Genomic DNA, 14986 nt, shown 5'->3' with positions numbered 1-14986 from the left:
GAAAGCTCAGGGTGCCCCGGTACCTGGGGCAGCCGTGCCCCGACCCACCAAGTGACAGCTCAGAAATGCACAGTACAGTCATGTGGGAATTGAGTCTGTTTGCTGATGAGAAACTGAGCATTTGCTATTTTTAGTCAAAGGAACACTCAAGACATCCTTCTTCTGTTCTGCTTCCAAGCAAATTCCCCCCTGGAAAGCAACAATCCCATACAAAACCAGTACTTGGAAGACTGTAATTTTCTGCAATATTCTTTTTCTCCCCTCCGAGCCTCAGCGACAAGCATCACCTGTCCCACTGGCTGCTGTGGCTGTTGCTGCATGGAGGTTCATCTAAAGGTATGAAGGAATTTTTCCTGAGGCTGGTAATGGTTCCTGGCAGGAATCATGTGGCTTCACAGGAAATTCTGGAGCACCAGCAATAACATTATGGTGCCTTTGTAAGACCCTTGTTAAACATGAGTGAAATCAGGTTTTGGGTTTAAAATTATCAAGGATCAGGGGAAAGGAGGTTGCCTAGGTAGATTCACCCTCACCTGGCATATGGACATCTGGAAATGAGCTTGGTACCCTCGTCTGGTATGTGGACATCTGGGAAGTTAGCTTAACAGCCTTTTTTCCCCCAGGCTTGTGTCCATGTCATCTCACAGCCCTGTTTAATACCACCCCAGAAGCCAGAAGATTAGAAATTACTGTTATTATCATCCCTGCTTAGCTCAAGCACCAAGTGTTGAAGAAATGGCTACACTTGCAATTTCCAGTGGGTGGAGGATCTGAGCTGTATCCACTGGCCCTCACCTGTAACACCTTACTACAAGGACCTGGGCAGCCCCTTCCTTCAGCTGCCAGCTCTCCTCATCCTCCCTTCATCCCCAACAAAGACAGCAGATAGAGGCAGAAATAGATCTTTAATGAACTATACAAAAAATCACCCAGTGGTTCCTCCTGCCTGGTGGTTCCTCCTGCATGGAGGGCTCAGCAGAAAAGCTGCAAGACTTTGCGGAAGAAGTTCCTGAACTCGGCATTGAACACGGTGTAAATGATGGGGTTGAGAGCACTGTTGACGTAGCCCAGCCAAGTGACAGTGCTGGTGACTTGAGGGGGGATGGAGCAGGCCTTGCAGAGAGCCCTGGTAATGTGCACCACAAAAAAAGGTGTCCAGCAGAACAGGAAAGCACCTGCCAGGAGGACAATAAAGAGAAAAGGTGACGTGAATGTTCAAAAGGGTTTAATTTAACAAAGCCTGAGCCAAACAAGACAGACACAGCTCAGGCACTCAGGGAAAAGGCAGCAGCTGTGCTGACATGTGGAGCTGGGCTTATGCCCAGACAAAAAATTGGGATGTCTTTCCTATCCTAACCATTGATGAAAAGTCTTGAGTTAGTCTCGCTTTGGCTTTGAATGTTAAGATATTGGGAGTCACAGGTTTGCCTTGAAGGGAGGTTGGGTTATAAACACTGCACGTGTTCTTTCCCAAGGGTGGTGGTTTTTGGCACTGCTCTGGATTCACCCAGGTCCTGCCAGTCTGAGCACTGTGGTGGGACAAGGTGGCACATTTCCCAACCTCCCCAGCCATCCCTGACAGCCACTCACCAACGACGACTGGCAGCACCCGCATGGCCTTGCGCTCCCGGCCGTTGATCTTGGCCCGCTTGCGCCCGTGCCCTGGGTGCGGGTAGCTGAGGTGTGGGTAGGACACAGTCTGGATCCCATTGTTCATCCCACACTCCCCAGGGAGGCTGGCACGGGTGTAGGGGCTGCACGCCGGTGGCCCCAGCCGGCTCTGCTCTCTCTCCATCAAGGTTGGGGGATGATAGAGCTTCCTGTTGGCTCCATAGATGCAGCCCCTCAGCTTGGCCTTCCGGGCTTCTTCCCAGCGCTTGAGTCCTTGGAACATGCCACAGTACAGCACCAGCATGACGGGGCATGGGATGAAGAAGGAGCAGATGGAGGAATACACGATGTAGTTGTCATCCTCCAGCTGGCACAAGCTGGGGTCGCGGTCTGGGACGTTGTTGAGGCCAAATATGACTGGGGATGCCACAGCAAAGGCGAGTATCCAGGTGGTGGATATAAGGATGAGCTGCCGCAGGTCGATCTGTCGCCGGTTGTAGTTGAGCGGGATTTGAACAGCGATGAACCTGCCAACACAGCCCCGGGTGAGTCAGTCCTGGTGTGGTGGCGGCACCATTGGTAATGTAACCCGAGGGGCCCCAAGCTCCTTGTCACTGTCCTCTCCCCATTAATTTACTTTACACAGCTGAGGCCTGGGCTACAGCCAGAGCAGCCAATGGACAGCTCTGGCTCGTCACACAACGACCTTTCAGCTTGGCCACCACTGATGGGACACAAACCTAGTGGTGGAGGACATGAGGGCAGAACACGCTCCTTAGGGGACAGCAGGATCCTCCCAGCTTGGGACTGTGGCAAGGGCCTATGGAACCAGCGTGCTGCCCAGGCACAGCCAGAGCAGGAAGCCACTCACCGATCCACGCTGATAGCGCACAGGTTGAAGATAGAGGCCGTGCATAGCATCACGTCCATGGTCATCAGGGCATCGCACAGCGCCGTGCTGAGGGACCACACTCCTCCCTGGAACTGAAAAGATCCCTGGGATCAGGAGATGCTGTGTCCTTTAAGATGACAGGAACATGGCCATGCCTGGGTGCCTCAGCCACTCGTTTCCTCCGAACAAGCAGCCCGAAGCTGAGTGCTTCTCCCATGGCACAGTGTGCAGCATCCTTCCCAGCGCAGCAGCAGAACATGGGAATCAGCCTCACACAGAGTCCGCAGCCTGCTCAGGGCTTGTGGTTCTGGCCTGACTGGAGAACTGAGCCCTCAGACCATCAGCACAGCCAAGTGAGTCATGCTGGGCAGAGAGACATGGACACAGGACATTGTGCTGCCTTGGGTGAGGGCAGGAACCCCCAAACTCCTCAAACCCCCCAGTTCAGCACCCCAGGATCTCCCCAACAAGGCAGTGTTGGCTGCACAGCATCCTGAGCTTGGTCCCCAAGCAAGCAAGAGACAGAGCACAAAGCTCCTCTTTCACTTCTGTGTCCCAGCCATTCCAAACCCCTGTTTGCAGATGAATGGTTTCCCTGTGTTACACAACTGTTCCATCCTGCCAGGCAAAATATATATATATATATATATATATATATATATATATATATTTTTACTCTGTATGTTTATCTATAGATAATGTGCATCATCTACTGTATGTAATTTACTTTATAGTTTTATCTATAGAAAATGTGCTACATAAACATTATATATATATATATATTTATATAAAAATCCCAGGAAGTTTTTTGTCTATAGCAATAGTCAGCCAGTACTCATAGAGTTTAATGCTGCTGCCCTCTAATGTTGCAGGTTTCAGGAAGCAGGTATGGATTTGTTCCTGTACTGGTGCTAAACAACAGGTTCTGGTTTCATTCATCCCAGCACAGAGTGGAGCCACATGGGGAACACACTCCATGGAACGCTGGGAAGGTGGCGAGCCCCAGCCCCTGCCAGCAACAGGGCAGGCAGCTCTGCAGGGATTAATATCAGCCAGTAATGATGTCAAGCGCAGGATTATGATTAGAGGAGCTGTAAAGCCAAAGGAGTCTCTGAAGTAACTGTTTGGCTATTTCTGTACAGCATCCCCTTGAGATACCTCCAGGGGAGCTCTGGAGTCAGACCTGAGTGCTTCATTCAGCCTCTTCTCTAGCACAGAGCAGCCACCCCAAACTGAATTTGGGACCTGAATCACCAAAAAACAAATTTCTGCCAAGCTCACTGGGATCTTGACAAGTTCAGTTCAGCTTATGAAAGAGAAAATTTGATTTTGGGCTGCAGTTTTCCAAACCTATTTGTGAACTGGGGGAACTAACTGATTCTGGCAAGGACGAGGGCTCTTGGGCTGCAGCACCTTTGGAGTATGTGAGATTGAAGTTGGGCACTTGGAAAATGCTATAAACACTTTCCCCACCAACGCCCAAGACTCTGGCTTTGGGGAAGGTGCTAGGAGAGAACTTCCCATTCCGTGGTGTTTGTCACCTGCCCACCTTGGCAAAACGTGCCAAGGACCCCTCTGACGTGCCAAGGACCCCTCCATCTCTCTGACGGGAGAGTGACTTCAGATTAGGGGCTTTGCTAGGCCACGTGATTAAGGAGTACCTAATTCCGGGAGACTGCAGCAGATTAGCCCGTCAAGGTACACAGTGTAAAGATTTAGGGATCACAAACAGCTCAAGCTTCCTTTAAGAAGTGCTCCAGAGCAACTCCACCTTCAGTGGCTCTTTGGGTTCTCCAGTTTTCCAGAATACAATGCAGAAGATTTTATAGGATGGTGGCTGGCAGGAGACAGACTTGGCTTCTTGAACACCCTTGCAGCTGCCTTCCTAGTCAGCCCACTCCGGTATCTTTATTCCTAAGCACAGCTGATTTGTGAGGAAAACTCTGCCTTCTAAACCAGCCTGATGCCAGAAGAGCTCCTGAGGGCAGGAGCCAGGACAGAGCCAAAGGTTTTAGTCCTATTTCCTCCACCCTCCACCAGCTCTTGTCTCAGTCCTGCCACATGCAGGGAACAGCAGGAGCCTGAAAGGGAATTAGGAGATGCATGGCTGGACTTTGAGCAAGCATCTGCAGCCATGGCTCAAGGACATGGCATGGAGTGAGAGGGCTGTGACACCAGCTGGAAGAGGAATAGTCCTTTCCAGTGGGCAAAGTCCAGCATCAGAACCAAAGAACTGTCCCCATGTCCACCAGAAGCTGACTTGGGGCCTTTTGTCATGAGTTGTGACAACTGTCCCAGTCCCCAGAAGACACAATGCAGCCTGCAAGGGGAGAGGAAGGAGAGGGAGTGGGACATAAGACAGAGGTCCCTCACGCCTGCTCTGATGTTCTTTCTTAACTTAAATCATTGAGGTCAAGGTTCTTCAGAGATGAGGAGCAAGTCTGGTCATCCACCTGAGACATTATGAGGGCCTAAAATTCCAAGACACCTCTCCCCAGTTACCGGTCTCTGGAAATAAACCCCTAAGCACTGGTTTGTCACCGCTGGCCTGTCTCACCTCCCTCGTACTTTGTGTGGCTCAGACATCAGCCAGGCCCAGAATAACATCTATTTCCACTAAAGCTGTAACATTCTAAGAAAGACTAATCCTGAATCCTGCTGCAAACAAGCTGACATGCATTCACAGAGAGCCTGGGGAAATTTGGAGAGGGTAGAGGTCTGGTCTCTCATTAGAGGAGCTGCATCACAGGCACACAGAAAATACTGCAAGAAAAGAGATGGTTTGATACCAAACCAGTGACACCCTGAAAGTTTTAGGCAGAACCCATCACCCTCACCAAGATGAGAAGATAGCTCATGTGGTTTTGACTGGCTGCTCCATCGCTGTGCCTACTGGGAACACTCATCTTCCCTGGCCTGGAGAAGGAGCCAGGTAAACATGCAAGTCTGCTCAAACTGTTTCCTCTTTTCTGTAATCACTTACACAGGTCTTAGTGGCAAAGATGTTTACATAACCAACACCCTCAGCTCCCGCCAGCAGCTTCCTGGCTCGGGCCTGTTCCGCAGCTCCGCTGCTCAGCAGGGATTAGCAGAGAGCTGATCACAGGAGCAGCAGGTACAGGTGTGCTCCACAGCACAGCCCACGTGGGGAGGTTGTCCTGGTGCCTGCCCTAGTTGCTGGGACACCTCCACTTAATGAAGACTGCATAAACTCCTGCAAGTATCCCAGAGTCTTTGGGACTCCTGCCATTGTCACAGTGTCTGGGAAGAGGAAGCAGTTACACACAAGGGAGGCCTTTGGAGTCATGCAGCTCCCTCCCAAAGCCACCCAGAGCCAAGTGATATCCTGCAGTAACTCCACAGCACCTGAAGCTCTGCTTCCTCAGGTAACCCCTGTTTCAGTGCTACCAATGCTCCAGGCACTCTCTGAGATCATCTCCCGGCCGCTCTTCACATGAAAGCAGAACTCTGCTCCTCAGGAACAGCTGTTAATGCCTGGCCATCTCCTTCCCCCTTGCTTCCCATCATCCCTGCCTTTCTGGCACTGGATTGATTGCAGGAAAGCACTTGACACAATCATCAGAAAGCCAAGGCTGGCAGAAGAGCTGTGCAACTTCCCCGTGGAAGTTACCGTTACCTCTCCCTGTCATACTGCTGAGGTTCCCAAGCAAGCAGAAAGGTAAGTGCCTTCTGCCCACCAGGGCAGGCTGCTGTGTGGTAATTACAACAGGAAAACATTGGAACATGTCTTTGTTCCATGTTTGGATGAGTCCAGTAGAAAGAGAGTGTGTGTCCACAACTGCTGCCAGTGGCTGAAATTAGCTTTCTTAACAAGCAGAAATAACAGCCAAGATCAAGGACTCTCCCACTGTGCTCCAGCTCCTGTGAACGGCAGCAGAGGATCATCTGCATCCCACAGGAAGGAATCCCATCCCCACTGGGGCTTGGAGGAGATCTGTTGTGTGTGAGGATGTCAGATGTCACCTCAAAAGTTAAGTCCCTCCAGCTGTCTTCTAAAGCCCTGACTGGGAGGACTGTTTCCAAAACTGGAACACAAGATGCCACCTCACAGGAAAACCAGCACAAGGTGAGCAGGTTTCTGCTGGATGAAAAAATGCTCAGAGCTTATTGTTCTGTTCCTGCTAAAAAAGCAAAAAAACACCCCTCAGCTGGTTTTCAAGTTTTCCAATAGGCCCTCAGAGTCCGCATTTACTGTGTCAGGAGTTGTACTAAAGTTTAAAACCACAAAACAAAACCCCACACCAGGAATGAAGGTTGAGGTGAACATTCTGGACTGTCCAGGCCATATTTTCAGTGGCTACTATGGTTGATACAGAGTGTAAGCTGAAACCAAGCTAGTTTTAAAGAGCAATCACTACCTCCTGCATTTTGCATCCCAACAACTAATTCTCTAATTCTGAGTTTTGCCTCCAAGAAAAAAAAAGAAAAAAAGAAACCACAAAAATTCTGTCCTCTGGCATGGATTCAGCGGTTACTCTCCCTTTTCCTTATGTTATTTCAGAACAAAATGAGCTGGAAATCCTGCACCAGCATACAGGAGATGATTAAAATGAACATGGGCACCTGCAGACTCTGAGCCCACAGAGAAGCTTCCAGGCATGGAATGGGAACTGCTGCAACACTTGTGCTGGAGCTGCTCTACACACCAGAGCCCCACTGCCTGCTCAAGGGAGCTGTGACTGCTGCACGGTGCTCTCTCTCTCTCTCTCTGTACCTGTTCAGCACTTCCCACACCTGCTCCATGCATTCCCTCCAAGTGCCAGGAGTGCAAATCCTGCTGCCTGTGCTGTTTTGTGCCTCCGAACACCTGCCTGGCTGCAGGAGCTGCAGAGGTTGGAGGGAAAGATTTCTGTCATGCAGCACCTTCCTTCCCCATGTTTAATATCCTGGGAGCAGCAGAGACATGGAAGAATTCCCTTACAGAACTGATGTTTGTGAACAGCCGTGGAAGTGAACACACCAAGTGTCACCACAAGCTGGACAGCCCCGGTTTTTAAGGCTCGTACAGGTATGAACACCCGTTACCTGAGAAACCAGAACTTGTGGAATGTCTGTGGTACCCAAGGAAAGCCCCACAATACTCCTGCCCCACTGGAAGCGTTTTCAGAGGTACCCCAGAGTATGTTAACCTGTGTTTTATATATTCCAGCAAAACTCCCACCTGCAGGCAAGAGGAAACCACTCTGGAGTTGGTGACTGCCCATAGACCTGGGGACTGAAGGCATTGAGAGACAACAGAAAGAGGAAGGAAGGAAAGGGATCCCAATTAGCAAAAAGTAGCTGAGAAGAATGAGCAAGATTGTGCCTTTCTAACCAGCAAAATGGAAGTAATGAAGGGAAAGCAAATCCACCAAAACCAACAGCACAGTGGAAAAAGAGGGGATCTAATGCTCCGGTTCTTCACTGGTTCTTGTCCCCTGCTGAACCTGCCATTCCACAATACCTGTCTCCAGAGAGGTCACAATGTCCTGCAAAATCCTAGGAGCAGGTAGAGACCATTCTAAGCTCTGAACTGCAGCCTGCCTTGCTTAGAGGAGTACAGGCCTGCACACTCAGGGCCTGCTGAGCCATGAGGTGCTCCCCATGGCTTGGGAGAGGCGGGAGATGCTCTTCCACAGCTGGGAAGAAGATCCACACTGCCAGCTCCCACAAGCATGGGTGGAAAAACTCGCTATTTTGCCCAGTGGATGCTCTCATCCTCTTGAGCGGGGAAGAGCCACCAGCTGGTACTAACAGGTTCTAAAACATCCCCCTGCAAGCACAAGGGTTTATTCATGCCTGGCAGTAAGTGTTACAGAGAGAACCACTCAACCTTGGGAGTGCCTGTGGTTCTTTCCCTCAGCTATCACAGTCTTGGAACAGGTGAACAGGTTTTGGGGGCGAACAGCAATTCTGCCCCATGTCCCTGAGCTGGCTCTCCACGACCACCATCGCACACTGGGTCAGGCCTCTGCCAACCAACAACCTGCCAACCAAAGCCACCTTGGTACAGGGTGACCAAATCCCATCCAGCTCCCGGAAAAGACAGCTTCTCCTTCTCAGCCAACATGGAAAGTTGTTTCCTGGCTAAAGATGCTAAAGATCTCCCTTTATCACGAAGATCTGCTCACTTTATGTCAAACGGAGCACAGCACCTGTCTCTTCCTATCCATTTGCTGATGGCAGCCGGGACAGTGTGCAAGCCAAGGGCTGCCGGAGCTGCCGGCCTGGCCCGAGACTGCCATCCCGGTGTGCCTCCCCTCGGGGCATCTCCACTTGGCGCGGTTCGGACGGGGATCCCAGGGACTCGCACGGAGCCGGCTCCGCTCCGCCGCCCGCGGTCCCGCAGCGCCGTGCGATGCCGTGAAGCTCGCAGGTAAGAGCCGGGGGGTCTGACCGCCACATGCCGGGACGCAGGGCAGTCCCCGGGCCGGCGGGGTGGCGATGGGGAGCGAGCCCGGAGAGCGGCTCTGACCTTCGGTGCTTGGTCTCCTGCCCTCCCCGCAGCCCAGGAACCAGCAGGCTCGGCGGGCACACAGCCCCAGCCCGCCGTCCGCCGGTGTCCCCGGGCTGTCTCACCTCGGAGTAGACGTAGAGGGGCAGGACGAGGAGGGCGAGCAGCAGGTCGGCCACGGCGAGGCTGACGATGAAGTAGTTGGTGGTGGTCTTGAGCGCCCGCTCCGTGCAGACGCTCAGACAGACGAGCCCGTTGCCGCCGACGATGAGGAGGATGAGGAGGATGCCGAGCACCAGGGCGGCGATGCTGTGGCCGGGTGCGGCGGGCGGGGGTCCGGCGGTGCCGTTGCCCATGGCCCCGCGGCGCTGCCCCGCAGCCCCCGCACGGAGCCGGGCCGGCCGCCGGGAGCCTCCGCCAGCCGCGGGAGGAGCCTCCGCCGCCGCCCCGCCCGGCCCCGGCCCCGGCCCCGCGGGGACAACTGGGTCACCAAGCGGCTTAAAGCGGTGGCGGGAGGGGGGCAGGCTCCCGGTGCCCCGGCTCCCGGTGTCCCGGTGTCCCGGTGTCCCGAGCGCTGCAGAGGTCTTGCCGTGTTCTCACATGGGGCTGTTCTCTTAAGGAATGTTAGAGGAGAGAAATGGAATTAGTACAGACAGAGTGAATAACTGGGAAATTGTATTCCAAGATGTGTGTAGAATCTGGTAATGTTTAGGAGTTTGTAATTAAACTGAGTGAGGATCCAGACAGTCCATAATGAAATTTGAAGATACTGCCAAGACAGGATGCTGCAAGCGTCTTGGGGCACAGAGTAGGGATTCAAAATGTTCTTGGTTAGTTGGCAAATGCAGGATGTACCTCAAAAGGAATTTTGCACTTTACCCATGCTTGGGCTGCAATAACCAACTGCAGAAATGCAGGATGCAGGAAGAAACCAGATAGGCAGCAAATGTGGGAGCAAAGATGTGGTGGCAGATCATGAGCTGAACACAGGGGCTGGGGTGTCTTACTGAGGAAAATGAGAGAAAAATGCTGGTTTAGGGGTACCTGTGCACCTGGAGGATCAGGAAGGACAGGGAGGTGTGACCTCTCATTTCTAGCCCAGATGACTTGGGAGATGTGAAAGCTGATCCAGACTCTGTGGGCATCTCTGCAGCTGTGCCACCAAACCTCAGCCCAGATGTTAATGCCAGGTAAGCATTCAGGTCACGCTGGTGTTTGTGGAAGGCAGTGGGAGGAGAAGGCATGGCAGAAAAGGGACATTTATACTGAATGGAGGGGGGAAATTACATAATTGGAAGCTTTTTATGAGACAAATTGCTTCTAAAGTCTGTTCATAGGCTGCAGCTATCAGAGTTTCATCCAAACTATTGAGAACTGTGGGAGAAATCCTCTCTTCAAACCCTGCCCTTGCTGCCTCCAGTTCCTTGACTCTTTTTTGGAAAGGGTCATGGTTACCCCTCAGCATGTGCAGCACAGAAAGGGCACAGCCCTGGTGTCAGCCACGGGATACAGATCCAGGCACCGTCCTTCCCTTGGACTGGACCAACAGAGCTGATCCACACAGCCTGTTTTGCCCAGCTGCTGGGGCTCTGCAATTTCATACACGAGTAGGAGAAAGTGCCCTCGGTTTAAGCACTCGGATGCCAGTCTGGCTGGCTAAATTCTGTCTCCAGAGGTGCGGCTTCCAGGTCTTTTCTAAAGCCAGCAAGAATGCCGTGTCTTCAGTAGCTACGGAGTTGTACCACTCTTCTCTCCCATCCCAGTGAAGGTTGCCCATCCTCATGCTGATCCCAATACCCATGGATTTGTTTTTCCAGTCATCTCCCTCTTCTTGTGTGCAAAGACAGGAGAGACAATTTCACCTGGCCTGAGTGGGACCAGGTCTTGCTCTAGATCTGTCTGTCACCAGCACTCGAGTGGGTACTCACAAAGCTGTTTCTCTACATTCCTTTTGGGAATGGTTTGTGTTGGACTCAGGAGAACACAAACATGGTTGCACATCTGTCAGGTCCGGAGCTTGGTGCTACCTCATCTGCTGGGAAGTTCAGACAAGGGAGATGGTTTCCATCATCTGGTCACAGCTTTTCCTATCTGGGTTTGGTCCCTAAAGCCTGACCCCTGACACAGCCCTCACTCAGGGAGGAGCTGGGATAGCAGAACCACTTTCACTAGAGCCCTTTTTATTCTGAGAAATCAACTCAAATTAGTCAAAGAAGGCCCTGAAGTGCATTAATGACACTGTGCAGACAGAATACTATTAACTTTTTTATGTTTAAACCACCTGAGCGGCCAAGAGAGCAGGATGGAAACGTGACTGTTGTCATCCTGCCTTCCCACAGGGATTAGTGCCATTCCTCTAATCCCCTTTAACAGTTAATTTACATTCATTATCTCCATTTTTCCTGTGAGTTAGTGCTGAATGACTTAATTCTCAGTGTGGAAACCCATATTCCAGACTAACAGAGCCTTAATCCTAAACTAGTTTAATCCTGGAGTGGATTAAACTAACGTGAAATAATGCTTTTGACTTCCAACAGTGAGTAGCCACGCAAACCACTAATTAGGACAGTGCTTCCATGGCAAACAGGCTACAGACATTAAACACAATTCCTTTCTTGGATAAGAGGAAATGCCCTCGTAGCAGAGGAGAAGGAAAGTCTGTCATACATCAGCAAATCCAAAGAAATCACGTAACGTCACTGCACGAAAAAACAGATGACAAAGGACAGAGTCATGTATCACCCTCATGGAAAGCAGGAGTTATGCCAGAGCGACGGACTGGGAATGCTTAGAGCACTTTTGGAGAGAGCCTGATGTGGTTGGTGTTTTGGAACAACCCTTTTTTGGATGCACGGCCAAAAAAGTGTCCTCATTCCCCATCCCGCTGTGACAGGAGCTGTGGAAGCATCACAGCTGCTCCCTGTGTCAGGAAACAGCAGCACCAGGAAAACACCCATACCAGCAAACCAGTGGGAGATCTGCATTTCCAGAGTGTTTTGGAGTGTTTGGAAAAGAAACTCAGGGAGATAAGCAGTGCGGTTTGTGGCTATGGTGGAGCTGGTCCCCGACCAAGAGAAGCTGCCAAAGAGCCAGGAGGAGTCCTCCAGAGACTCCCCCAGGATAAATTAATGGAGCATTTGATTCCCAGCCAGTTCAAAGGATCAGGAAGTTTGCGAAGTGAGACATCTGTCAGAGTCTCCACAAAGAGATGGAGCTTTTATCGCCATAATTTTTCACATCTGAGGCACTACAAATTTAAAGAGAAAAGGGGAACAATGTGGCTGCCAAAGTTTCAGGGCAGATATGCCAAACTCATGAATAGTGCCCTGATAGCATCAGCTCTCCCAGCTGCCTTCAGGTTCAGGACAAAGGGAGGAAAACAAAGAGCTTTCAAGGCCAATCGTGTTCCTTTCATTTGCCATATTCAGCCGGGCAATTCTCTGCGAGAGACTCATCGGCAACAAAGCCATCCTGCTTTCCAATCTCTTGTAATGCATTTCTCAGAAAAGAGGCAGAGGCAGCCTCCCCCCTCTCAGGTGAACTTTTGCAAGAGAGGGCAGAGGATGGCACGGCTCTATGGGCTTTCCAGGCTCTCCCAGTCCACTCTGAGAAGCTGCAGGGATTTATTTACACCCTGAATGGATCTCTTGATATTTACCATTCTAGTAAGTTATGATAAATCCATGTAAGATGTTAAAACTAAGGCTAGTAGTTAGCTGTGGGGGTGAAACTATGGAGAAAATGGCTGGATTTTCCATATCTGTTGGCTTGGAGTCAAAACTAGATGTTTCTGTGGATGCCTGGTTTCATCTTAACCACTTAATTGATCTCATACAAGGGCTTGTGGCACAGGACAGATCAAAATAATATAACTTAAGAGCTCCTACTGGGTTTAAAACATCAGTGAGCTTATTAGAGCAACTTGTTGGGCAAAACCTCCTGGGCAGGGGGAGAAGTGGAAGACAACACAAGCAGGAAAGGCAAGGAAAGGCGTGACTGGGAGCAGCAAGCACCCCTAAATGCACCTCCCTCCACGCTCATCTTGACAAAGCCTGTTCCCGTTCACTGGAAGCGGAGTCCCTTCAGGTCCCTGATGAGCCGAAATGCAGCCTGAGCAGCTGTGTCAGGAGCTTCTGTGCTTGGTGCTGCCAGCCAGGACACAGAGCACATCGTTCTTCTAATTCAAATTAATTCCCCGAAGTGCTTTCTCCTCTTCCCCAGACACAGCAAACAGCTGGAGGCTGAGATTACAGCGCTGATGCCAATCAGAGCCCTGTTGAGGCCAGACACATGTGGGGGCACTCAGAGCTTCCAGCTGGGCAGGGAGCAGTGCTGGGCCAGCAGGGCAAGGATGGCCAGAGCAGGCCTGGGGAGGAAGCCACCCAGTCCTGCGTGGTTGTGTCCCTGTGTTAGAGAATCAAGGCATGATTTTGTCTGCACAACCCAGGCAATGTGTGGATGAAATTATTTCTGTTGCACATCCTGGCCAGAATAAAGTAATGCCTTGATTCTCTAAACACTAAAAATGTTGTTGGAGAGTTCTTTGTTTTTCCCGCGGTTTTGGTGACACCTGCACTGGGACGTGTTGTTCCACCCTGGGAACATTACTGGGGGCAGGCAATTTTTTTCCCCACTTGGGCGGAAAAACCAGCCCAGGGAAAACCAGGGGAGCTTTGTAAGAAGTTCCATAGGGTGTAAAATTCCAGCAGGTGATTGATGGGGGTGAGAGCTTGTCTTTAAAAATCCTTTGGGCTTCCTTGGTGACAGGGAGACAGCCATGATGCACTCACAGGCTGGGAAAACAGAGTTCCCTTCTTCCTGTAAAAAGACCGTGCCCTGAGCCTGGCTTTTCCTTTTCTGGATCACAGTGCCAGCCACAGTGAAACCAACCCTTCTTTCCCCCTACAATAACCATTCCCAAGCAGGCAGGGAGAATTTTTTCTCAGGAAGAATTTCCTCATGGAAAAGGTGGTCAGGCAATGGAAGGGGCTGCCCTGGGAGGTGGTGGAGTCCCCACCCCTGGAGGTGCCCAAGGAACGACCGGACGTGGCACTCGGTGCTCTGGGCTGGGTGACAAGGAGGGGGTCGGGCACAGGTTGGATGTGGAGATGTTCAGTTGGACTGAGTGGTCTTGGAGGTCCTTTCCAACCTCAATGATTCCATGATTCTGTGGCTTGCTTGAAGGAGGGAAGTGCCTCATGGCAGCCCGTCCAGATTCAAGGCTTGCCACAGGTGTTCCTGCTGCAGGATGGGCCTGCCTCATCCAGCATCCCCAGGGAGAGCATCCCTAGGGAGGCACCCCAGGGGACCCTGGGGCTTAGCACCTATCCCTGCTTCAGAGCAGGGGGATAAGGGATGTTCTCCCTTGCAAAGCACCTCTCATCCCGTACTCAGGAGAGCCAAAGGCACCGTGCCAGCAGCCAAGGAACCACTCCTGCGCCAACAGGATACTTTTCCCCTTGTTCTTCCCAACTCTTAGCAGAATGTTTTAAGCATTTGGGGATGCTTTTTTTTCCAATATGAGCCAAACACCTAATATTTAATCTTTTCCTTCCAAGGAGGTGGGGTTTACTGCAGGGTTTGCCAAGGGTTTGGCAGGAAGCAGATACAACTTTGACCAAAATGACTGAGGTCTGCTCCAGCACAACCCAGAGCTCCTGACATATGTTTCGCTGTCCTTGCCCCTGGATAATGCTGCCAGCCATGGATGTCACCAGCGTGTCCAGCACCTTGCCTCCTGATTTCAGAGCAAGCAGGCACAACTCCAGGTATGTGACACTTAGTGCTTTTGTCCCTCACATCTGGTTTTCATTTTAAACTTGTGCAAATCCAGAAAGGTGCCACATGTTTCAGTCAAACAAAGCAAGGGAGAGACAGGCAATCCAAGCCACCTCAGGAGCAGCTCAGGAGCTGAGCTCCTGAGGTAGGTAGAGAGACAAACATATCCTGGATCTACACATCTTATTTGCTTAATTTGCCCCTTTGAGACTGGGTAAGTGTTTTTCTGAGGTTCCATGACCATATGGGAC

At 51.3% G+C, this 14986-nt stretch overlaps 1 protein-coding gene across 1 annotated transcript; it reads right to left on the bottom strand.

Moving 5' to 3' along the window:
• Nucleotides 1-886: 886 nt before the first annotated feature.
• Nucleotides 887-9386, bottom strand: DRD4 (dopamine receptor D4). Its single transcript, XM_042021293.1, has 4 exons — nucleotides 9083-9386; nucleotides 2483-2595; nucleotides 1591-2138; nucleotides 887-1175 (listed from the first exon to the last, which is right to left on the bottom strand). The coding sequence occupies exons 1-4, from the start codon at nucleotides 9311-9313 to the stop codon at nucleotides 973-975; spliced, it is 1095 nt and encodes a 364-aa protein (XP_041877227.1). The 5' UTR covers nucleotides 9314-9386; the 3' UTR covers nucleotides 887-972.
• Between the last annotated feature and the right edge of the window lie 5600 nt (nucleotides 9387-14986).

This window comes from Corvus kubaryi, unplaced genomic scaffold (assembly GCF_017639235.1).
Source record: "Corvus kubaryi isolate FWS band 111438036 unplaced genomic scaffold, C.kubaryi_AGA036_p1.0 37130, whole genome shotgun sequence".
Lineage (NCBI taxonomy): Eukaryota > Metazoa > Chordata > Aves > Passeriformes > Corvidae > Corvus > Corvus kubaryi.
The sequence above is the reverse complement of the archived record's forward strand: the minus strand, read 5'-3'. Positions and strand labels throughout refer to the sequence as shown.

Excerpts from the sequence above, each read along its gene's own strand:
- DRD4 (XM_042021293.1), bottom strand. The coding sequence starts at position 9,313 with ATGGGCAACGGCACCGCCGGACCCCCGCCCGCCGCACCCGGCCACAGC. Across the intron at positions 2,596-9,082 it reads CCCTCTACGTCTACTCCGAG|TTCCAGGGAGGAGTGTGGTC; the intron begins GTGAGACAGCCC and ends GGATCTTTTCAG. Across the intron at positions 2,139-2,482 it reads TGCGCTATCAGCGTGGATCG|GTTCATCGCTGTTCAAATCC; the intron begins GTGAGTGGCTTC and ends CTGTGTTGGCAG.